This window comes from Ylistrum balloti, unplaced genomic scaffold (genome assembly GCF_031769215.1).
Source record: "Ylistrum balloti isolate Yb309-2 unplaced genomic scaffold, AGI_CSIRO_Ybal_v1 Utg369760, whole genome shotgun sequence".
NCBI classification, from domain to species: Eukaryota; Metazoa; Mollusca; class Bivalvia; order Pectinida; family Pectinidae; genus Ylistrum; species Ylistrum balloti.
Genome location: NW_026781959.1, coordinates 365137 through 382910, shown reverse-complemented (window position 1 = coordinate 382910; position 17774 = coordinate 365137). Strand labels below are relative to the sequence as shown.

At 35.1% G+C, this 17774-nt stretch overlaps 1 protein-coding gene across 1 annotated transcript in view; it reads right to left on the bottom strand.

Annotated features, from left to right (window-relative positions):
- The window catches only part of LOC132543625 (1-phosphatidylinositol 4,5-bisphosphate phosphodiesterase gamma-1-like), a 55249-nt gene extending 38057 nt beyond the window's left edge, over nucleotides 1–17192 (bottom strand). Inside the window, exons 1-9 of the mRNA XM_060207140.1 lie at nucleotides 16936–17192; nucleotides 5186–5338; nucleotides 4837–4930; nucleotides 4432–4479; nucleotides 3362–3443; nucleotides 1697–1780; nucleotides 1127–1170; nucleotides 773–821; nucleotides 258–359 (exon numbers count right to left, since the gene is read on the bottom strand). Coding sequence (XP_060063123.1) covers nucleotides 258–359; nucleotides 773–821; nucleotides 1127–1170; nucleotides 1697–1780; nucleotides 3362–3443; nucleotides 4432–4479; nucleotides 4837–4930; nucleotides 5186–5338; nucleotides 16936–17116 — 837 coding nt within the window. The 5' untranslated portion in view covers nucleotides 17117–17192. The remainder of the gene's footprint in view (nucleotides 1–257; nucleotides 360–772; nucleotides 822–1126; nucleotides 1171–1696; nucleotides 1781–3361; nucleotides 3444–4431; nucleotides 4480–4836; nucleotides 4931–5185; nucleotides 5339–16935) is intronic.
- Between the last annotated feature and the right edge of the window lie 582 nt (nucleotides 17193–17774).

Sequence of the window (17774 nt, the reverse complement as noted above, 5' to 3'; positions counted from 1 at the left end):
ATTAGTTTCCTATTTCAAGGAACCTGATACCATGAAAAAAACAATGTTCTAATTGAAAAAAAAACTGATTTTAAAATGTCAAAGTTAACCCATGTAAATAAATTTCAATCACACCGTGTTCACAATAACAACCTTTTAAGATTTCCAGCTTTTCCTACCGAGATCTAGATTACATCTGAAATCTGATGGAATCAGTTTACACTGGTCTTTGATACTACACATTTCATTATTCAATACAATATCTTACAAAGACCTACCTCCATATCAGTAAAATATACATTGTTTTTGTGACGGATTGGATCTGCGAGGAATTTCACCATCATCTCTTTCACAGGAACAATGTTGTCTGCAAAGTTCTCCTACATGACAGAAAAAGTTATTATCAGCCAATTACTGTAAACATATCTAAGCAGTGATTTTACTTAAGCACTTTTTGTGAAATTCTGTTATTCCAATAGATGAAGAACTTTAAAAAATTTTATCAATTCCTTCATACGGCTCTGCTCCTCATGAACCCTCTGAACCCAGACCCATTGTATATAATGTTTATACAAAATCGCTTCCTCTACCCCAAAGGATGCTTCTGACCAAATTTTGTCAAAATTCACTTTGTCATTAATGGCCAGCTTTAATTTTTTCAGAAAATCTGGTTGCTGAACAGATGGATGAAAAATGATAGACGTTTGCCTTCAGAAACAGTGAACATAAAAAAGAATACCCTCTAAAATGACTATTTAATTCAGTTCTTAATAAATTGATATGAAAGGCTTACCTTTTGTTCATGTTTTAGAAACTGCTGAAATTTTTCTGGATTAACAATTCTGAAAACAAATATTTTACATATGAATTATTTAACATATTCATTTTATAATTATGTAACAACTAATACTTTTCCACACACATGTTACATTTATGTATATTCTGTTACTGATCTAAGAGAGAATAAACAGAGAAAGTTACAAAATAACAGTTCCAATGATAGCACTTTTCCTGTTAAAATTTGAAATAACGAAATGCTGATGAGAATTAAATATACTTTGTGACAATTGTTATACTTGCTGCAGCTTGGTTCTGTGATATCCTACATAACATTATGTTTCTGATCCACCATATTGCAGATACTTACCTGTTTGGACAGTCTAGGTAAAACTCTATATAATTGGTAATAATCTGTAGAAAGATGGAAATCAGTAACTGTCACACAGTGAATAAAACAGCAGGCGACAAATATGTATTTTTTTGAACTTCGGACATGTATAAATGTGGAAGTGATGGTACAACAAAACGTCGGCACCAATAGTACTACAATTAAGAGACAGAGCCCTCCTTAGTAAGAGATTATTTTGATTTATGTAAAGGACTGGAATGTTTTAGCAGCTCACTACAATAATGAAATTTGGTGATAAATATATTGTTCTGAAAATTAAAAAAACTGATTCCATTTTTTAAAGCAAAAATCAAGGAAGGAGGCCAGGACTATTTCTGGGGACTCGGTGAGGTCAAATGTGGGCCCCATCCACAATTGGATTGATATCATTATAAGGCTGAATTCTCAAAATATATACTGGTAGCTTACTCCTTCAAATTTCCTTACCAGTTGATCAATATCTTCACAAAAAGAAGTAGTAGGTAAATTATTTGTACATTAAACACACTTATTGCAGTAAATTGGGCTGATTAAATGCAGTATACACACCACAGGTATAAACACAAGCCGGTGGAACAGCAGAGCAAACTGCTCAAACACCAGTTCTTCTTTCCCACCTTCTTCTACAATTTCCTAAAATAACAACATAATCTATTAATACTTGGGAAATAAATCCATTTGATTTTCAATAGCTTATCACTTTTAAGTCAATAATTAAACTTTGTACAAACAATACCAATTTTTTCTTTGTAGAAATACAGTGTTTTAAAGACATGTATTTTAATTTTTTGGAAATATGGCACAAGATAAAAACCCAAATAAGCTGCTTGTCTCAATAGAAATGTTTTTAACAAATAAATTCCCCCTCCCTGCAAATTAGTATCAATATTGGACAAATCTCCATGAAAGTGTCTGTGACTATAACCTTAACCCTAAACCCAAAACAAGAACTTATCAGAACTCATCTGTTTCAATGTTGTAGTATTTTTGCATTTTATGAAAATCCATGTCATCATGTGTTGTCCTGCAGCTCATACTCTGATCATGGCTGTAAGAGTTAGTCAGCCCATCCCCTGATCATGGCTGTAAGAGGTATTCAGCCCATCCCCTGATCATGGCTGTAAGAGGTATTCAGCCCATCCCCTGATCATGGCTGTAAGAGGTATTCAGCCCATCCCCTGATCATGGCTGTAAGAGGTATTCAGTCCATCCCCTGATCATGGCTGTAAGAGGTAGTCAGCCCATCCCCTGATCATGGCTGTAAGAGGTAGTCAGCCCATCCCCTTATCATGGCTGTAAGAGGTAGTCAGCCCATCCTCTGATCATGGCTGTAAGAGGTATTCAGCCCATCCCCTTATCATGGCTGTAAGAGGTAGTCAGCCCATTCCCTGATCATGGCTGTAAGAGGTATTCAGCCCATCCCCTGATCATGGGTGTAAGAGGTAGTCAGCCCATCCCCTGATCATGGCTGTAAGAGGTATTCAGCCCATCCCCTTATCATGGCTGTAAGAGGTAGTCAGCCCATTCCCTGATCATGGCTGTAAGAGGTAGTCAGCCCATTCCCTGATCATAATATATAAGGTCAGCTAGCCAACACTATACCTCTCTATAAGGTAGGCCAGTCCATCCTATACCTCTCTTATAAGGTAGGCCAGTCCATCCTATACCTCTCTATAAGGTAGGCCAGTCCATCCTATACCTCTCTTATAAGGTCAGCCAGCCAACACTATACCTCTCTATAAGGTAAGCCAGTCCATCCTATACCTCTCTTATAAGGTCAGCCAGCCAACACTATACATCTCTATAAGGTAAGCCAGCCACCCTATACCTCTCAATAAGGTAAGCCAGTCCACCCTATACCTCTCTATAAGGTAAGCCAGTCCATCCTATACCTCTCTTATAAGGTCAGCCAGCCAACACTATACCTCTCTATAAGGTAAGCCAGTCCACCCTATACCTCTCTATAAGGTAAGCCAGTCCATCCTATACCTCTCTTATAAGGTCAGCCAGCCAACACTATACCTCTCTATAAGGTAAGCCAGTCCATCCTATACCTCTCTTATAAGGTCAGCCAGTCGACCCTTTACCTCTCTTATAATGTCAGCAAGTCAACCCTATACCACTTAATGTGGTATGCCAAACCCTATACCTCCTTATTTGGTCCTGTGAGTCCATCTTTTATCTCTTTGAGAGATGTTTAGAACAGAACTTTACCTGGAAACGTTCCCTGAGTTTATTGGTTGGAATCTTTGTGTTAACGCGCTGCATCCATGCCTTCATAGTCTTTAACGTCACCCTGTTAATAAAAACTATGATTTATACACATATGCCAATGTACATTTCAATTAATACAAATTCCTTAGAAGTTATTCTTGAACAAGACAGCACAATAAATCATTCACTTACATTTGTTATCCTGGTGGCAGGATTTAGAAATGGCAGCCCCCAGAAATATTGGGACATATAGAGAAGAAATTTGATAACTTTGATTCATTGTACATGTACCAGTAATGCAAATTTAAAAGCTTTTTGAATATTTGAGTACTTGAATATACCATATGTGGTTCTTGAAAAGAAAAATTTTGAAATTTCAATCGATAAAGATATGAATGAATTGAATCAAAAGTTTACAGATGGACTACGACAGACAAAAATACAGCATAATAAGTCACATAAGACTTTGTCTCATTTCACATAATTTCACCGAACAAATAAGACTGATGTAACTCTATTCTTGGTGAATTAAAATTGTCGTACTGCAAGTCTGACTGCATCAGCACTTGAAATGTAGAAGGAACTGAGCTTAATGCAAAGTTTTGAAGTGGAGTAAGCAGTGATCCATTCCCTGCTACAGACTGAAGTTTGTAATATAGGTAATTGATCAAAATAGTAGATATGTGTTGTTTTCCAATATATGATCTAACTATGTATATGTACTAATTTGGACAAGGAAGAAAGTCACACCTTAGTTGTGCTCTTGTGACTATTTGCTGTAACTGAGACAAAAACTCGTGGTAAGTCACCTGCTTGATATAACTACACAGTATATACCAAATTTTATGCTTCAAATACTCAGTAACTTTTCACGGTCAATGCACTTTTGATGTGAACATCAACAGGAAATCAACGGTTTACTTCTAATTTCATCATTAATTACGCTCAGACAAAAGAATAAAATCAATCATAAATTAAAGAGAAATGTCGCTTAATCAGGAAAACTTTACTTATATATCTGTACCTGTACTCTCACCTATAACACAATATATTATTACTTATATACTTACACGTCACTTCCAGCCTTGTCTATAAGACAGAATTCCCGTCGCAGCCATCTAGGAATAATGATGAGAAATCATTTAACCAAAACAATCTAAGTTATTATAAAACACCTAAAGTAACCAACATGAACCTAGCAGTAAATGAGTGGAGAAGGAACTAGGCATATCTGTAGGACAAAATGAGATGTTATAATGCAGCTTTTCCATATTGTTGACTTTTTAACCATTTACTGCACACTTTTCAGACTCTGTCAAGTTTTGGTTGACCAAAACTGATGTTCAAAGATTTTTATAGCTTAAAATGAGCAAAAGCTGAGGATTTCTTGAAATTCTCTACATCCAAATGCCTTCACTATTAAACAAGCCATATGCAGCATTTAGTTATTGCATTGTGTGATGTTTTATAATTACCTTTCCAGCTGGTGCTGATAGGGAGCATTTTTGGCACTTTTTTCCAACCAATCCAGTCCCGACTTCCATCGTTTAAAGTCGTCAGGGGAGGATGCTGAAGCCAGAAAAAATATATATATATATGAACAGGTTCACTAGGATTGTCTAAACTCACAAATAATAATAACAATCAACGACATGCATATTCACTAAGTCAGTAGTGTGAACATGTGAACACTTTAGTTTTTGTATGTTATATTCTTTCAGCACAAATCTCTGACAGTTCGTTCCTAACTTTCCTTTTTTTATCCTCTAAACGTATGGATTATTATGGACTATCAAACCATCAGTGTGATAAATTAAAACCTACCAACGACAGACAGAGTTTTCAGCTTAAAGTTATTGCCATATATAACGATGAAACAGAGGTTGTTGTCAGCTTTCCTCGCCTCATCAGGCCATTTGTCAAAGTCTTTTGAATTCTTCTCTTTTGCTCTGACCTCCTTCACCTCCCGCAAATTCACTGGAAATAAAACAATTTGAAATGTCTGTTATTTGTTGTTCATAATTGATAACAATAAATTAGCAGTTAATTACAATGTATAATATAGATAATGATATTGCATCTTACAACTATCAATTCGGCATTACAACTGTAGGTGTCTCCGTGTCTAAGATTTGCTCTGTCATATTTGTAGTAGTTCTATATCCAAATTCATACAAAATTATACAAAATATGTTCTTATTCTCTCTTAAGGATGGTCCTGACCAAATTTGGTCAAAATCTCCTCAGTTGTTTATGAGCAGCTGCGTTTTTTCGAAGAAAAAGTTGACAGACGACGGACGGAAGACAGACCATGCGGTATCCCTAAAAAACTTTATAAAATATTTTTACTAATTTAATGATAATTCTCCTTCCAAAGTTTGGCTTCAATACTTGGACTGGACCTTAGAAGATAGGGAAGTTACCATTGACATACAAATTAACAATTAAAATTGAACTAAACTACTTATACCCTATCTATGCTAAACTGAACCGGACCAAGATATTTGTTCAAATTATACAAGTGGTCAGTTCAGAGGATGTCTGTAGATCTTGGATATGCTCTTTTATATAGACCTCTAGGCATTTGATAAATATAGACACTATTCTAGATATCTAGGTATAACTGCCTCGATTGCACATTATTCTAGCTATCTCACATTTTATTTTCATGGATTTAATTCAATGTTTGTCATGGTCTTTATGAGGGTGTCATGAAGAGTTTGTACCTGTAGATGGCACAGCGTTCTATTTCTGTCTAGGTGGGTGTGTCTAAATCCTAAGGCTTTACATTCAGGAAGGTGTTTAGGTATAAACCCATATCTTTATTAGTCCTTCATACTATCGTACAGAGATAGCCAACGTCAATAGTCAGACCATGATATAGTCCCAATATAAATTTTACTACAAGGGAAAGACAAATACAGGCTTATATCCTAATGTCACACAAAGGCTTCAACCAGCACACAGTAATACTTCAATAATGCTTAGATTGATATCTAGAATTATGACCTTACTTTTTATACCAGAGCAACAGGTGTATGCATGTCTGTGCATTTGGTCCATATAAGCTTGGGAAAGAAAAGACCTCTTAATGATATATATATGCTAAATCTAAACTGTTTTCCTTTCCTTATGGTTTGTCCCTATTACAACACTTCCAACTTTTGTATACCTGCTCTGTTTTCACAGTATTTAGCCATTATCTAATCAAGGAATGAAATCACATTAATGACACGTATGGCTCAGCTCCTGTACATGCATACGAGCACTAGTATTATTTATTTATAAAATTGCAGAAGTTGTCAAATACCGGTATGATCTTTGACCTTTTAGCTTGACCAATGACCTTCTTCTATGTTATATAATTAAAATAAGACGTAGAACTTTATGTTATGATGCTATAAGAAAAATATCAAGCTGGTATGTTTAGAATTTGAGCTTTTCAATATTTGGCATTGATTCAGAATGGAAATGGACAGGAAGGACCAGACTGTTGGCCCTATGGTTTCCCCATCCTTCTGCTCAATAAGGGCATATACATGTACATGTGATATGGGCCAACATATATAATTCTTGTTCATGTATTTTCTTATTCTATATTAAAAAAAATGAAATTCTGTGTCCATACGATGCCTCTGCCATTTTACTTCCTTATATATATCCACATGTTAATCTGTTTTTAGAAAAATATGTCCTTCCTTCTCAGATGAACAAACATTTAATACTTGTCTATTTCCTCCACTCAGAACTTCCTATACACATTGAATAAAACAATGGTTCTTTTATTTGAATTCCCAGTTTGATTGTATGTACTTATAAGTGCAATTTCTGTTTTCTAATATCTCTGTCTTTCAAACTTCCAGATAACTAATGTACTTGATCTTTAGGAGATAAAAACTAAAAATGAATTTACCATAAATCTTATTTTAACCTGTATTTAAAGTCGAAAATTTCTTTTATTTATTAAGACCAGGAAATATTTTTGTAGTCTAATTAAAATTTCCTGTCAGTCAATGGAACTCATGTGTCCAGCCATTCAGGATATAGGCTATAACATTACCTAAACTCTCAAATGATACACAAATAAAAATAGACTTTTCCAAAAAGACTTGTATATGTGAACAAACCACAATCACATTTTATAGTAGTATATATACTATATACAACCCCTTACAGATCTCAGTTCACTGATGTTGGTGTAAGTGTGTCGACACTTCAAACATTATCAATGTTGAAATGATAACAGGTTCGACGCATTGTACACCTTAATTACCTAGGGACAAACCTTTACTTGTTTCCAAGCAAGACAAACTGAAAGTCTGTATTTCCTCATACATCAAGACCATTTCCATCTCAACTGACATATCAAAAGTATTTTGAAAACAATAACTTATTTCAATACTTCTTAAATATCAATTTGACATCCTTTTAACTTTCATTGTCAGTTTTAAAGGTGACCAGACAGTTTAAAAATTTACTGGCAGCCCTAGACAGTTACAACCAAAATGGAATCCTTATAAATGATTTGATTGTTCTGGGCAAAGTCTCATTCATTATTATGAAAATTTCCGCAAAGGTCTCACCATGTTAGGCTGAGTGTGAGTGTGCACCCGCGTGATGCAAAGTCAAGTTTGATATTTCTATAGGTCTCACCAAGTTAGGCTGAGTGTGAGTGTGCACCCGCGTGATGCAAAGTCAAGTTTTATATATCTATATGTAATCATGATTACTACACATGTATTTATAATCATGCTCACCATCCAGACAAGAACACACTTATAAAAAGTTAACAACATAAAGATATTGCTTTAAAGCAGAGCCAATTTCTGTGTAAATTAATCACCTTATAATAGTTTCAAATTCTTATTTGTAAAGTTAAATTGCCATGAAACTGAAACCGATTTCTGTAATGACAGTCTTGCTCTCACACGAGGTCCCCATCCTATTACAGTGTAACATTTGAGACTTAATCATACTTGGTATTTCAAGAGTTAGATTTCTATATTTTGAGCAAATTAAATACATCTACATAAATGTCACTTGTGGCTTACCTATTTTATCCTCGATTCATTATCATCATACAAGCTTTAACAATTGGCTAATGATAAGCTCAACAATTCCTTCTTTCAGGTTTGATGTGGTTTCACAAATATATATGGTTCATTGGAAACAGTCATGATTTCATGAAAACAGCTATGATCTCTAAAATTATTTCAAAATCAAAAAACCATATCTGAATGCTATCATTAATACCCCACACTCAGAAGACAAGTGATTGTAACTAGAATATACTATTGGGCATTCAAACCATTGTAACTCATTTTCATGCAGGAAATGCTATCACCATCCTGACTTATTGCATGATAAACACTGAAGTGCTTCCTCCATGATGAAAAATATCCCAAGTTTTGATAAATCTAACAATTAAACATGGTACATTGAAGAATGATTCAATTATGCTGATCTAGTTAACAAACCAAAATCTACAGAAACTTTTAGCACTATCTCACAAAGTTTTCACTTTCAGTGCTATCTCACAAAGTTTTCACTTTCAGTGCTATCTCACAAAGTTTTAGCTTTCAGTGCTATCTCACAAAGTTTTCACTTTCAGTGCTTTCTCACAAAGTTTTCACTTTCAGTGCTATCTCACAAAGGTTTAGCTTTCAGTGCTATCTCACAAAGTTTTCACTTTCAGTGCTATCTCACAAAGTTTTCACTTTCAGTGCTATCTCACAAAGTTTTCAGCTTTCAGTGCTATCTCACAAAGTTTTCACTTTCAGCTTTCAGTTTTCACTTTCAGCTATCTCACAAAGTTTTTTCAGTGCTATCTCACAAAGTTTTAGCTTTCAGTTTTCACTTTCAGTGCTATCTCACAAAGGTTTAGCTTTCAGTGCTATCTCACAAAGTTTTAGCTTTCAGTGCTATCTCACAAAGTTTTCACTTTCAGTGCTATCTCACAAAGGTTTACAAAGGTTTAGCTCACACAAAGTTTCTTTCAGTGCTATCTCACAAAGTTTTCACTTTCAGTGCTATCTCACAAAGGTTTAGCTTTCAGTGCTATCTCACAAAGTTTTAGCTTTCAGTGCTATCTCACAAAGTTTTCACTTTCAGTGCTTTCTCACAAAGTTTTAGCTTTCAGTGCTATCTCACAAAGATTTCACTTTCAGTGCTATCTCACAAAGTTTTAGCTTTCAGTGCTTTCTCACAAAGTTTTAGCTTTCAGTGCTTTCTCACAAAGTTTTAGCTTTCAGTGCTATCTCACAAAGTTTTCACTTTCAGTGCTTTCTCACAAAGGTTTAGCTTTCAGTGCTATCTCACAAAGTTTTCACTTTCAGTGCTATCTCACAAAGTTTTCACTTTCAGTGCTATCTCACAAAGTTTTAGCTTTCAGTGCTTTCTCACAAAGTTTTCACTTTCAGTGCTTTCTCACAAAGTTTTAGCTTTCAGTGCTATCTCACAAAGTTTTCACTTTCAGTGCTATCTCACAAAGTTTTCACTTTCAGTGCTATCTCACAAAGTTTTCACTTTCAGTGCTATCTCACAAAGTTTTAGCTTTCAGTGCTATCTCACAAAGTTTTCACTTTCAGTGCTATCTCACAAAGTTTTCACTTTCAGTGCTTTCTCACAAAGTTTTCACTTTCAGTGCTATCTCACAAAGTTTTAGCTTTCAGTGCTATCTCACAAAGTTTTAGCTTTCAGAGCTATCTCACAAAGATTTCATCAAAACCTGTTCTCAAGAACATAAACTTGCATGCAAGTGCATTACATGTCCATGTACACCTATCACTGTGTACAGAGATAAAACATACAGGATTTCAAATGAGTTCTCATTTCACAATGTAACGTCTGTCAATATTATGATATCACAACTGATTTCTGACAGGCCCAGCTGATGAAAAATGCTCTGAGCAAAGTCTATAATACAAGTGTCATACACACAAAAACTGATATGGGTGAGTTCACTGAATAATGGTGGGTTATATGTGATAAATGTCAATAAGTGACACTGACATTAGCTAAAGCTGATTGAACATTCTAAAACTTCAAGTCATCGAAAGACTAGGGTGTGGACAACTGATTAATAATACGATTTCAATTACATTAGGTCATCCCACGATCTTGGACAGCTTCATATACCTGAATCTCATGACCATCCCTCAATAAAATTTCACAAGGCTTGATAAATATCTCCCTATTTTCTAAATCTTCAATGCATTTTATAGATGTATTTAGAAATACAATAACAATTGTGCAACAGGCCAACAGTACCACCAAAGTACTTCTTATTATAATCATACTTAGGTAGTCAGCTTATTTCAGGTTAATGAAATAAACCTTACAGACTTACTAAACAACAATGAAAATACAGGTGGGCTTATTACCAGACCTTATTGCTGGATAAATACGAGTAACAATGTTAGATCATAAAAACATCATAACTTCAGTATCAATGTGTCATTAGGAAGTGGTCAAAAACTGTTAAACATTATTTCCCAGATATAAGAGTATTAAAAAAAAACATCGAACATATCTCTTACATATGTACACAGGAATTATGTAAAATTTACACAGGCATCATTTGTTTTCATTCTACATTGATATCATGGGTATCTCCAACGACACAATCCCTGAACAAAGTGTAAAACTAATTTTTCCACATGGTACTTTTTGTATTGCATTATATATGAATTTGTACCTATGTATAACACTACAGGCTGCAGGTACATATATACATTGCATATTATAGCGCTACCTGTCTAAATGTATATGTAATGATGTAGACAAATTTTCTAAGTATTAATGATAAAGCTATCGCACAGTTCCCATACGGCCACACCTTTTTTCAGACGTAGGGGTCGGGGGAGATTCATGAATGAGGGTTTTATATACCTGACCCAAGTCTGTTCAATTTTTCATATCTTTGTCACTGACTATCAAGGGTATTCACTAATGCATTTTGATTGTATACACAATCATTATACGATGTCAGAAGTAAAAAGTGTAGGAGGTGTAACCTTTTTGCACAATATAAATACATTATTGTATATAATGATAACTTGAAAACATTTAAGTATGGAAACAAGAGATCTCAAAGGGATTATAGCTGATCTATATATGAATTCTTAATTGGTTCTACATTTTGTATACTGTATGTAATTGACCTTTTTTCTGTTCTCTTACATTCTCACTATTACATTGACAGAATCAGGAGGTAATAGTATTTAACAATGACATATAGTAAGGTTGGGAACACCTTCAGAAAATCTTGTATGTAGTAATTGGCAGCATTCATATACCTCACTGAACACTATGTGGGAAGTCCACAGCATGTCATCTGGAACAATTTGGATAGAGTGTTTTACCAAAGGATATAACACACAACCATAAAAGTACTGGCTGGAATGGTTCATGAACTAAGCTTTCTGAGAAACACAAACCACCTCTGATGTGGATTGAATCACTGGCCTTGGATTTTAACCTAAGTTACAAAGACTGATGCTCTTCTGGCTGCGATGGATTGAACACATCCAACACAAAACAAATTTAATTACTGGTATTATTGTAGAACAGCATTATCTATGTCAACAGGCCTTGATTTACATAGATTGGCCTTGACAGTAAACTTAAAATGACAAATATAAAAAGCTTTGTAACAACGTGACAACATGACAACATTCTGGCTTTCATTAACATATTTTACAATAATTATATATACAGTTGAAACTGTAACTTCAGCTGTCTTCTAAACATACTAGCACATATTTTCCCTCCTAAATTATCAATTTTTTTAAACCATCACTGATCAAATTTATTACCAAAAAAAAGATTCCTAAAACGCCAACCAAAAAAATTAAACAAGAAAGTACTGTTACTTTACTACCATAGTTAGTTGCTAGCTACAATACATTTACCTACATAATTGGCATATTATATCTGTACAAGGTTGTTGTACACGCTAATTGGTTGTAACACATGCAGGTAATATCACAGAACTATATACAGAGTTAAACTGATCAAGACAAGAGAAAAACTTTTAAAAGAATCTGCCCTGAGATTTGCTTCCTCATTCCCATTCCAGCTGACTACACCCCTTGCTAAGTACATATTACAGGTACTATAAAAGTGCATGCTTGTGCATGAATGATATTGTACGGGGTTGAAAAGGAATGCAGTCTGTCAAACTGACTTAGCCCTTTAGAAATACCTACAATTTGTCAAGATAAATTTACATTTTGTCACAATGACTTTGCAATATCTTGTAAATACTAATTGTTATCACTTCAATTTAAATAATTCCACCTCTGATAAATGTTTGTACATTATTGAAAAATACATAAAAAAACTTTATTTCAGTAAATGAAGGAGAAGTCAACATTTGTGCCTTATAATGGAAGAATATATAAATCACATATGTATCAATGTATTGGTAAAAAAAAATCACCAAAAAACAAAAAAATGTTGGAAAAAATTCATAGAAACTGTTTTTTAAATTTTCAACTCTTGTATAATTTATAGATATGATAAGCACATTGCTCTGTACTAAACATGCCAACTTTAATGGGAGAAGTTTTGTCCACACATTAGTAAAGTGCATGTACACACCATTTTTTGACAAATTACATATCTTTGCAATAAAAATGTTCTTTAGATTATACTGCTGGATTTTAGTAATGTTAATGTAAATGATGTATTTATACAAGAGGCCAAATGGGCCTGAATCAATCACCTATTCCACAGCTACATAGAAGATATTGTCAGTTTGTTAGGCAAATTTCTGCAAACTTAGAAGCCCATTCTCAGATTACACAAATACCATGACCTAGGGGCTATTGGTCAAGAAGTTAAAAATTTCTTAACATATTTGAGCCTGTTCAAGGTCATGATCATTTATGCAAGTGAACTTGGAAGCCTTTCATCCCAGCAAACTACAGGCCCAATAAAAGCATCCTGAACCTTTTGGTTATTGCGAAGTTATTGGAAAAGATTGTAACATATTTTACCATGTGGCCTTGAAAGTCAGTCAAGGTAATTCATTTGAAAGAACAGAATAGTCCTTCATCCTAGCATGCTACAGGCCAAAGTACCAGTATCCTTGACCCTTTTGGTTATTCAGAAAGTTGCGTAAACGGAAAAGTTGCATCGACTCAGCATGAAAGAATGGACGCCAGACAGACAATCAATACATACAGTGCCATGACATGTAAAAGTCTGTTTGCCCTTTGGACAGGTGAGCTAAAGTCTGTTTGCCCTTTGGACAGGTGAGCTAAAGTCTGTTTGCCCTTTGGACAGGTGAGCTAAAGTCTGTTTGCCCTTTGGACAGGTGAGCTGAAATTTGTTTGCCCTTTGGACAGGTGAGCTAAAGTCTGTTTGCCCTTTGGACAGGTGAGCTAAAGTCTGTTTGCCCTTTGGACAGGTGAGCTAAAGTCTGTTTGCCCTTTGGACAGGTGAGCTGAAGTTTGTTTGCCCTTTGGACAGGTGAGCTAAAGTCTGTTTGCCCTTTGGACAGGTGAGCTGAAGTTTGTTTGCCCTTTGGACAGGTGAGCTGAAGTCTGTTTGCCCTTTGGACAGGTGAGCTAAAGTCTGTTTGCCCTTTGGACAGGTGAGCTAAAGTCTGTTTGCCCTTTGGACAGGTGAGCTAAAGTCTGTTTGCCTTTTGGACAGGTGAGCTAAAGTCTGTTTGCCCTTTGGACAGGTGAGCTAAAGTCTGTTTGCCCTTTGGACAGGTGAGCTAAAGTTTGTTTGCCCTTTGGACAGGTGAGCTAAAGTTTGTTTGTCCTTTGGACAGGTGAGCTAAAGTCTGTTTGCCCTTTGGACAGGTGAGCTGAAGTTTGTCATGTCTTTCTTTTCCTTTTAATTGTCTGACAAATCAGGGCTCTCACACCCCATTTTGGGACTGGGGCCCGGGGCCCTTAGAATTGGGAAAAATAGCGGCGTTTTCCTTAGAATTGGGTTAACCTGGGGTCTAAATTGGGAAAAAAAAGATACTATTTTGCATTGGGAATGGGGCCGATATCAAATCTTGCAGATCGAGAGCCCTGCAAATATATTATTCAGAAATGTAAGTACAAGAAAACATAGATTTATTCAAACATACATTTCATAGGATTCTAAAAACTGATCAAGTTTAATTTTGAACTGGTATCACAGAGTTCTTCTCAAGTGGATTGTACCAGTATCCACACTACGACAAAATGTAGTATTTGTTTTGCTGAATATATCTGTGCAAAAAGTGTATCCCCAGAATTGCAAAATATGTGTATACAGTATACACAAATGAATATTCAAAATAATCATATACATTTACACAGCTGGAAGAGATAACTGATTCAAATATGACCTATCCCCCACCCCTTCTCCCTTCCCAAATATTCTGGAATTAAAGCACCAAGCAAATCTATTATATATGTCGTTCAACTGTGAAGCAGTGCACCACTTGAATTATAATGTATATACCTGGTATCAAAACAGATCAAACCCTGTGCAAACACCTGCTGAATAAGTAAAACTTTAATTATTTCACAAGGGTCACAAAAGCTCAGTCACTAGAACTTTGGACTTTGAAATTTCAGGAGAATATTCCAGCGTAGTGGTTTGATCCCTAGAATGGTTTGTCTTTCTCCGAGATTATGGACTGCCATGTGCTGTCTTCATTGTGTCTTTTTGAAAGAGCGGAAACATTTCTCTAATTACTCTGGATAGTATGTGATGGGCCTCCCAAATGTTGTTCAGGGATAGACTACCATGTATACATGGAAACTCTGCCTCAAAACGACCCTGGCATCTCATGAGGCAATAACCTTAGCAAAATTATGTAACTATAGATTCCCCTATAGCATATGCACAATATTCATGTTTTTTTTTTTCCAATAAATATACAATAAATGTTCATCACTTTCAAATGAAACCAATCACTTTCTTTATTGTGCACACATGATTTACTTAGTCTTAATATTTTCATGGAACTAGCTAGAAATCAAGAATTTTAAATTCAACATCACAAAATGATGAGCATGTTTTATTGTCCAGTGGCCATTAGCAAGGTTCCAGTCCTGATTGCAGATATTGATTAAACCAGCAAGGGTCTGATCCAATAATCAATTTTAATGCAAGATCGATTTTGTATATCGATCATGAAGAATTAAAATCTAAAAATATATAGTTGCCAACAATTTTTTTTTAATTGAAATGTTATGTAACATTCCACTTGAAACTTGAAATTGAAATGGCACATATAGCCAATGTCATGCTATCATATTCAGAGAAGTGTTTTAAACACCATTAAACTAATAATGAACAAAAGACTGTCATTCCAGAAACTTCATCTGATATTGATGTCTTGTGAAATCTATCGACCATTTTACAAAACATTTGTTATTTTATAGATGAATTAATTTACTGATGAAACAAAATAACACATGCTATATCATTTAGCATGTTCTGATTTTCCACTTTTTTAATGAATGGAATATTAACTGATAGAGCAACTTGTATTATGTTTTGTTTAACCTTTCTTCATTTTCCCTCGGTTAAAGTTTGAATGCAGGCCCAGTCACAGATTACTTCTTGCCCTCACTTGTTCATATGACTGCATCTGATTCATATTAAGTTCATTGACTCCAGACTGTCACCAATATAACACAAAGTTGACAAAATGTCATAATAAGTTGGACTACTTGGACCACCAGACCAGGTCATCAGCCCTCTTGTCCTACAAATTGGTGTGCAGTTTAATTTGTTCAACTCTACTAATATTGTAATTTTAAGACTTTGTTATATAGTCTCTGTTACTGTCAGTCATAATTATCCCATATTTTTCTGTCACATTATTTTCATTGGAGGGGGGGACAAATAACCTTTATCCAATATCTGTTACATGGCATCAAGGTTATCTTTTATATAGAAAATGTTATGTATGTTGATTTGGTTGTAGAAAAAAACAGCTAAAAACAAATGAAAACCTTCCATCCTATAGCACATATATACACCTACCACGTATTTCATTGGTAGTCATTCCTGTCTTTTTTAAAGTCAGTTTTCTGTAATCTAAAATTCCTATGTACATTGATATAAGATGTTTTGTTGGGGTAGTATTTGTGCTGGTAAATAAGGTAAATATATGAAAAACACCACATGAGGAAGCAGTTAATATTTCAACACTTAGTATTTTGTAATTTAACTCTGATCCACCACTTACCAATTGCTAGTGTCAGTGATATGTCCTGGTTCTAGTACTACAGTGCCACCTGTCTATTTATATTATCATTTATGTGCAGCTAAAACCGCACAATTACATTTAAAATAAGAACTTAATTGAGTTCTTACAACTTTCAGTTACATAGCTATATGGATCATGACCTATAGCTACCACACTTGACAATCAAATAATGACTTGAACAGCAAACATCTGTAAATTTCGAAATTAAAATAACTCATTTATCAGGTTCACATAACCACGACATAAGAGGTCCATGTCTCCTGTCCCGCGTTGTGCTCCGTCCCGCCTACCCCCTCCCGATGTCCCATCCCCAGCATCAGCTGCTAGCACGCGCTTCTTTCGTTCTTTGTACATGTACCTGTGCCTTCCGGTCTCCCCCCTTGTGCCTTGATCCATAACAGTTGTCTCGTTTCTAATTTAACTTTAAGAGTCCGTCTTTCTGGTCTCCTCCTGGCAAAGAATATGGTCACAACCAGTCCTCGTTCTAAATTCCGTAGAGTATCCACAATTTCACAATTCGGACCATTCGTAACCGCCATGTTGAGTTATTTTCTCATGGAACCACAGACTTGATGGTATTCCGTTTACATTGTGGCGATTTAAATTTAAATGCACGACTGACACCGAAATGAGTGACCTGGACAGAAAATATCACATTAAACCATATTCAATAACTGTAAGTCAACCATTCCAACACATTTTCAGTTTGTTTTCTTCCGGGAATGAGTCCAAATGGTATCAGGTGCTTGAAGGGAGGTAACTACAAGCACCTGTTGCTCAAGGGAAGTAACTCGTTTCTGACTGTCACGGAAGATTAATAAACAGTGATTAGATACACTCCAGTACCGGTGCATTAATCTCTATCGGTACTACGAATATAATCCGTAATATTGCTCATGGTATACCTGGTGTTTAATTATCTACTATATCTAGAACAGTAAATATTTGTAACTCAAATGTTAACTGTGATGATGATGTTTTAAAATGTCCGGTCACTGATCTATACATATCTACATAAGTTTGAAATTGTTATTTGGCTTCATTCAATGATAAGGTTACTGGCCGACGTTTCTAAGTCAATAAATCGTCCTAGGATATTATGTAAAGGCTTTTAAGATAGACCTACTTAGCTTCAGTGTCCGTGTGGACTATTATAAGCATTTATTGATTGTAATTGTTTATGTGTCAGCTGCCAGA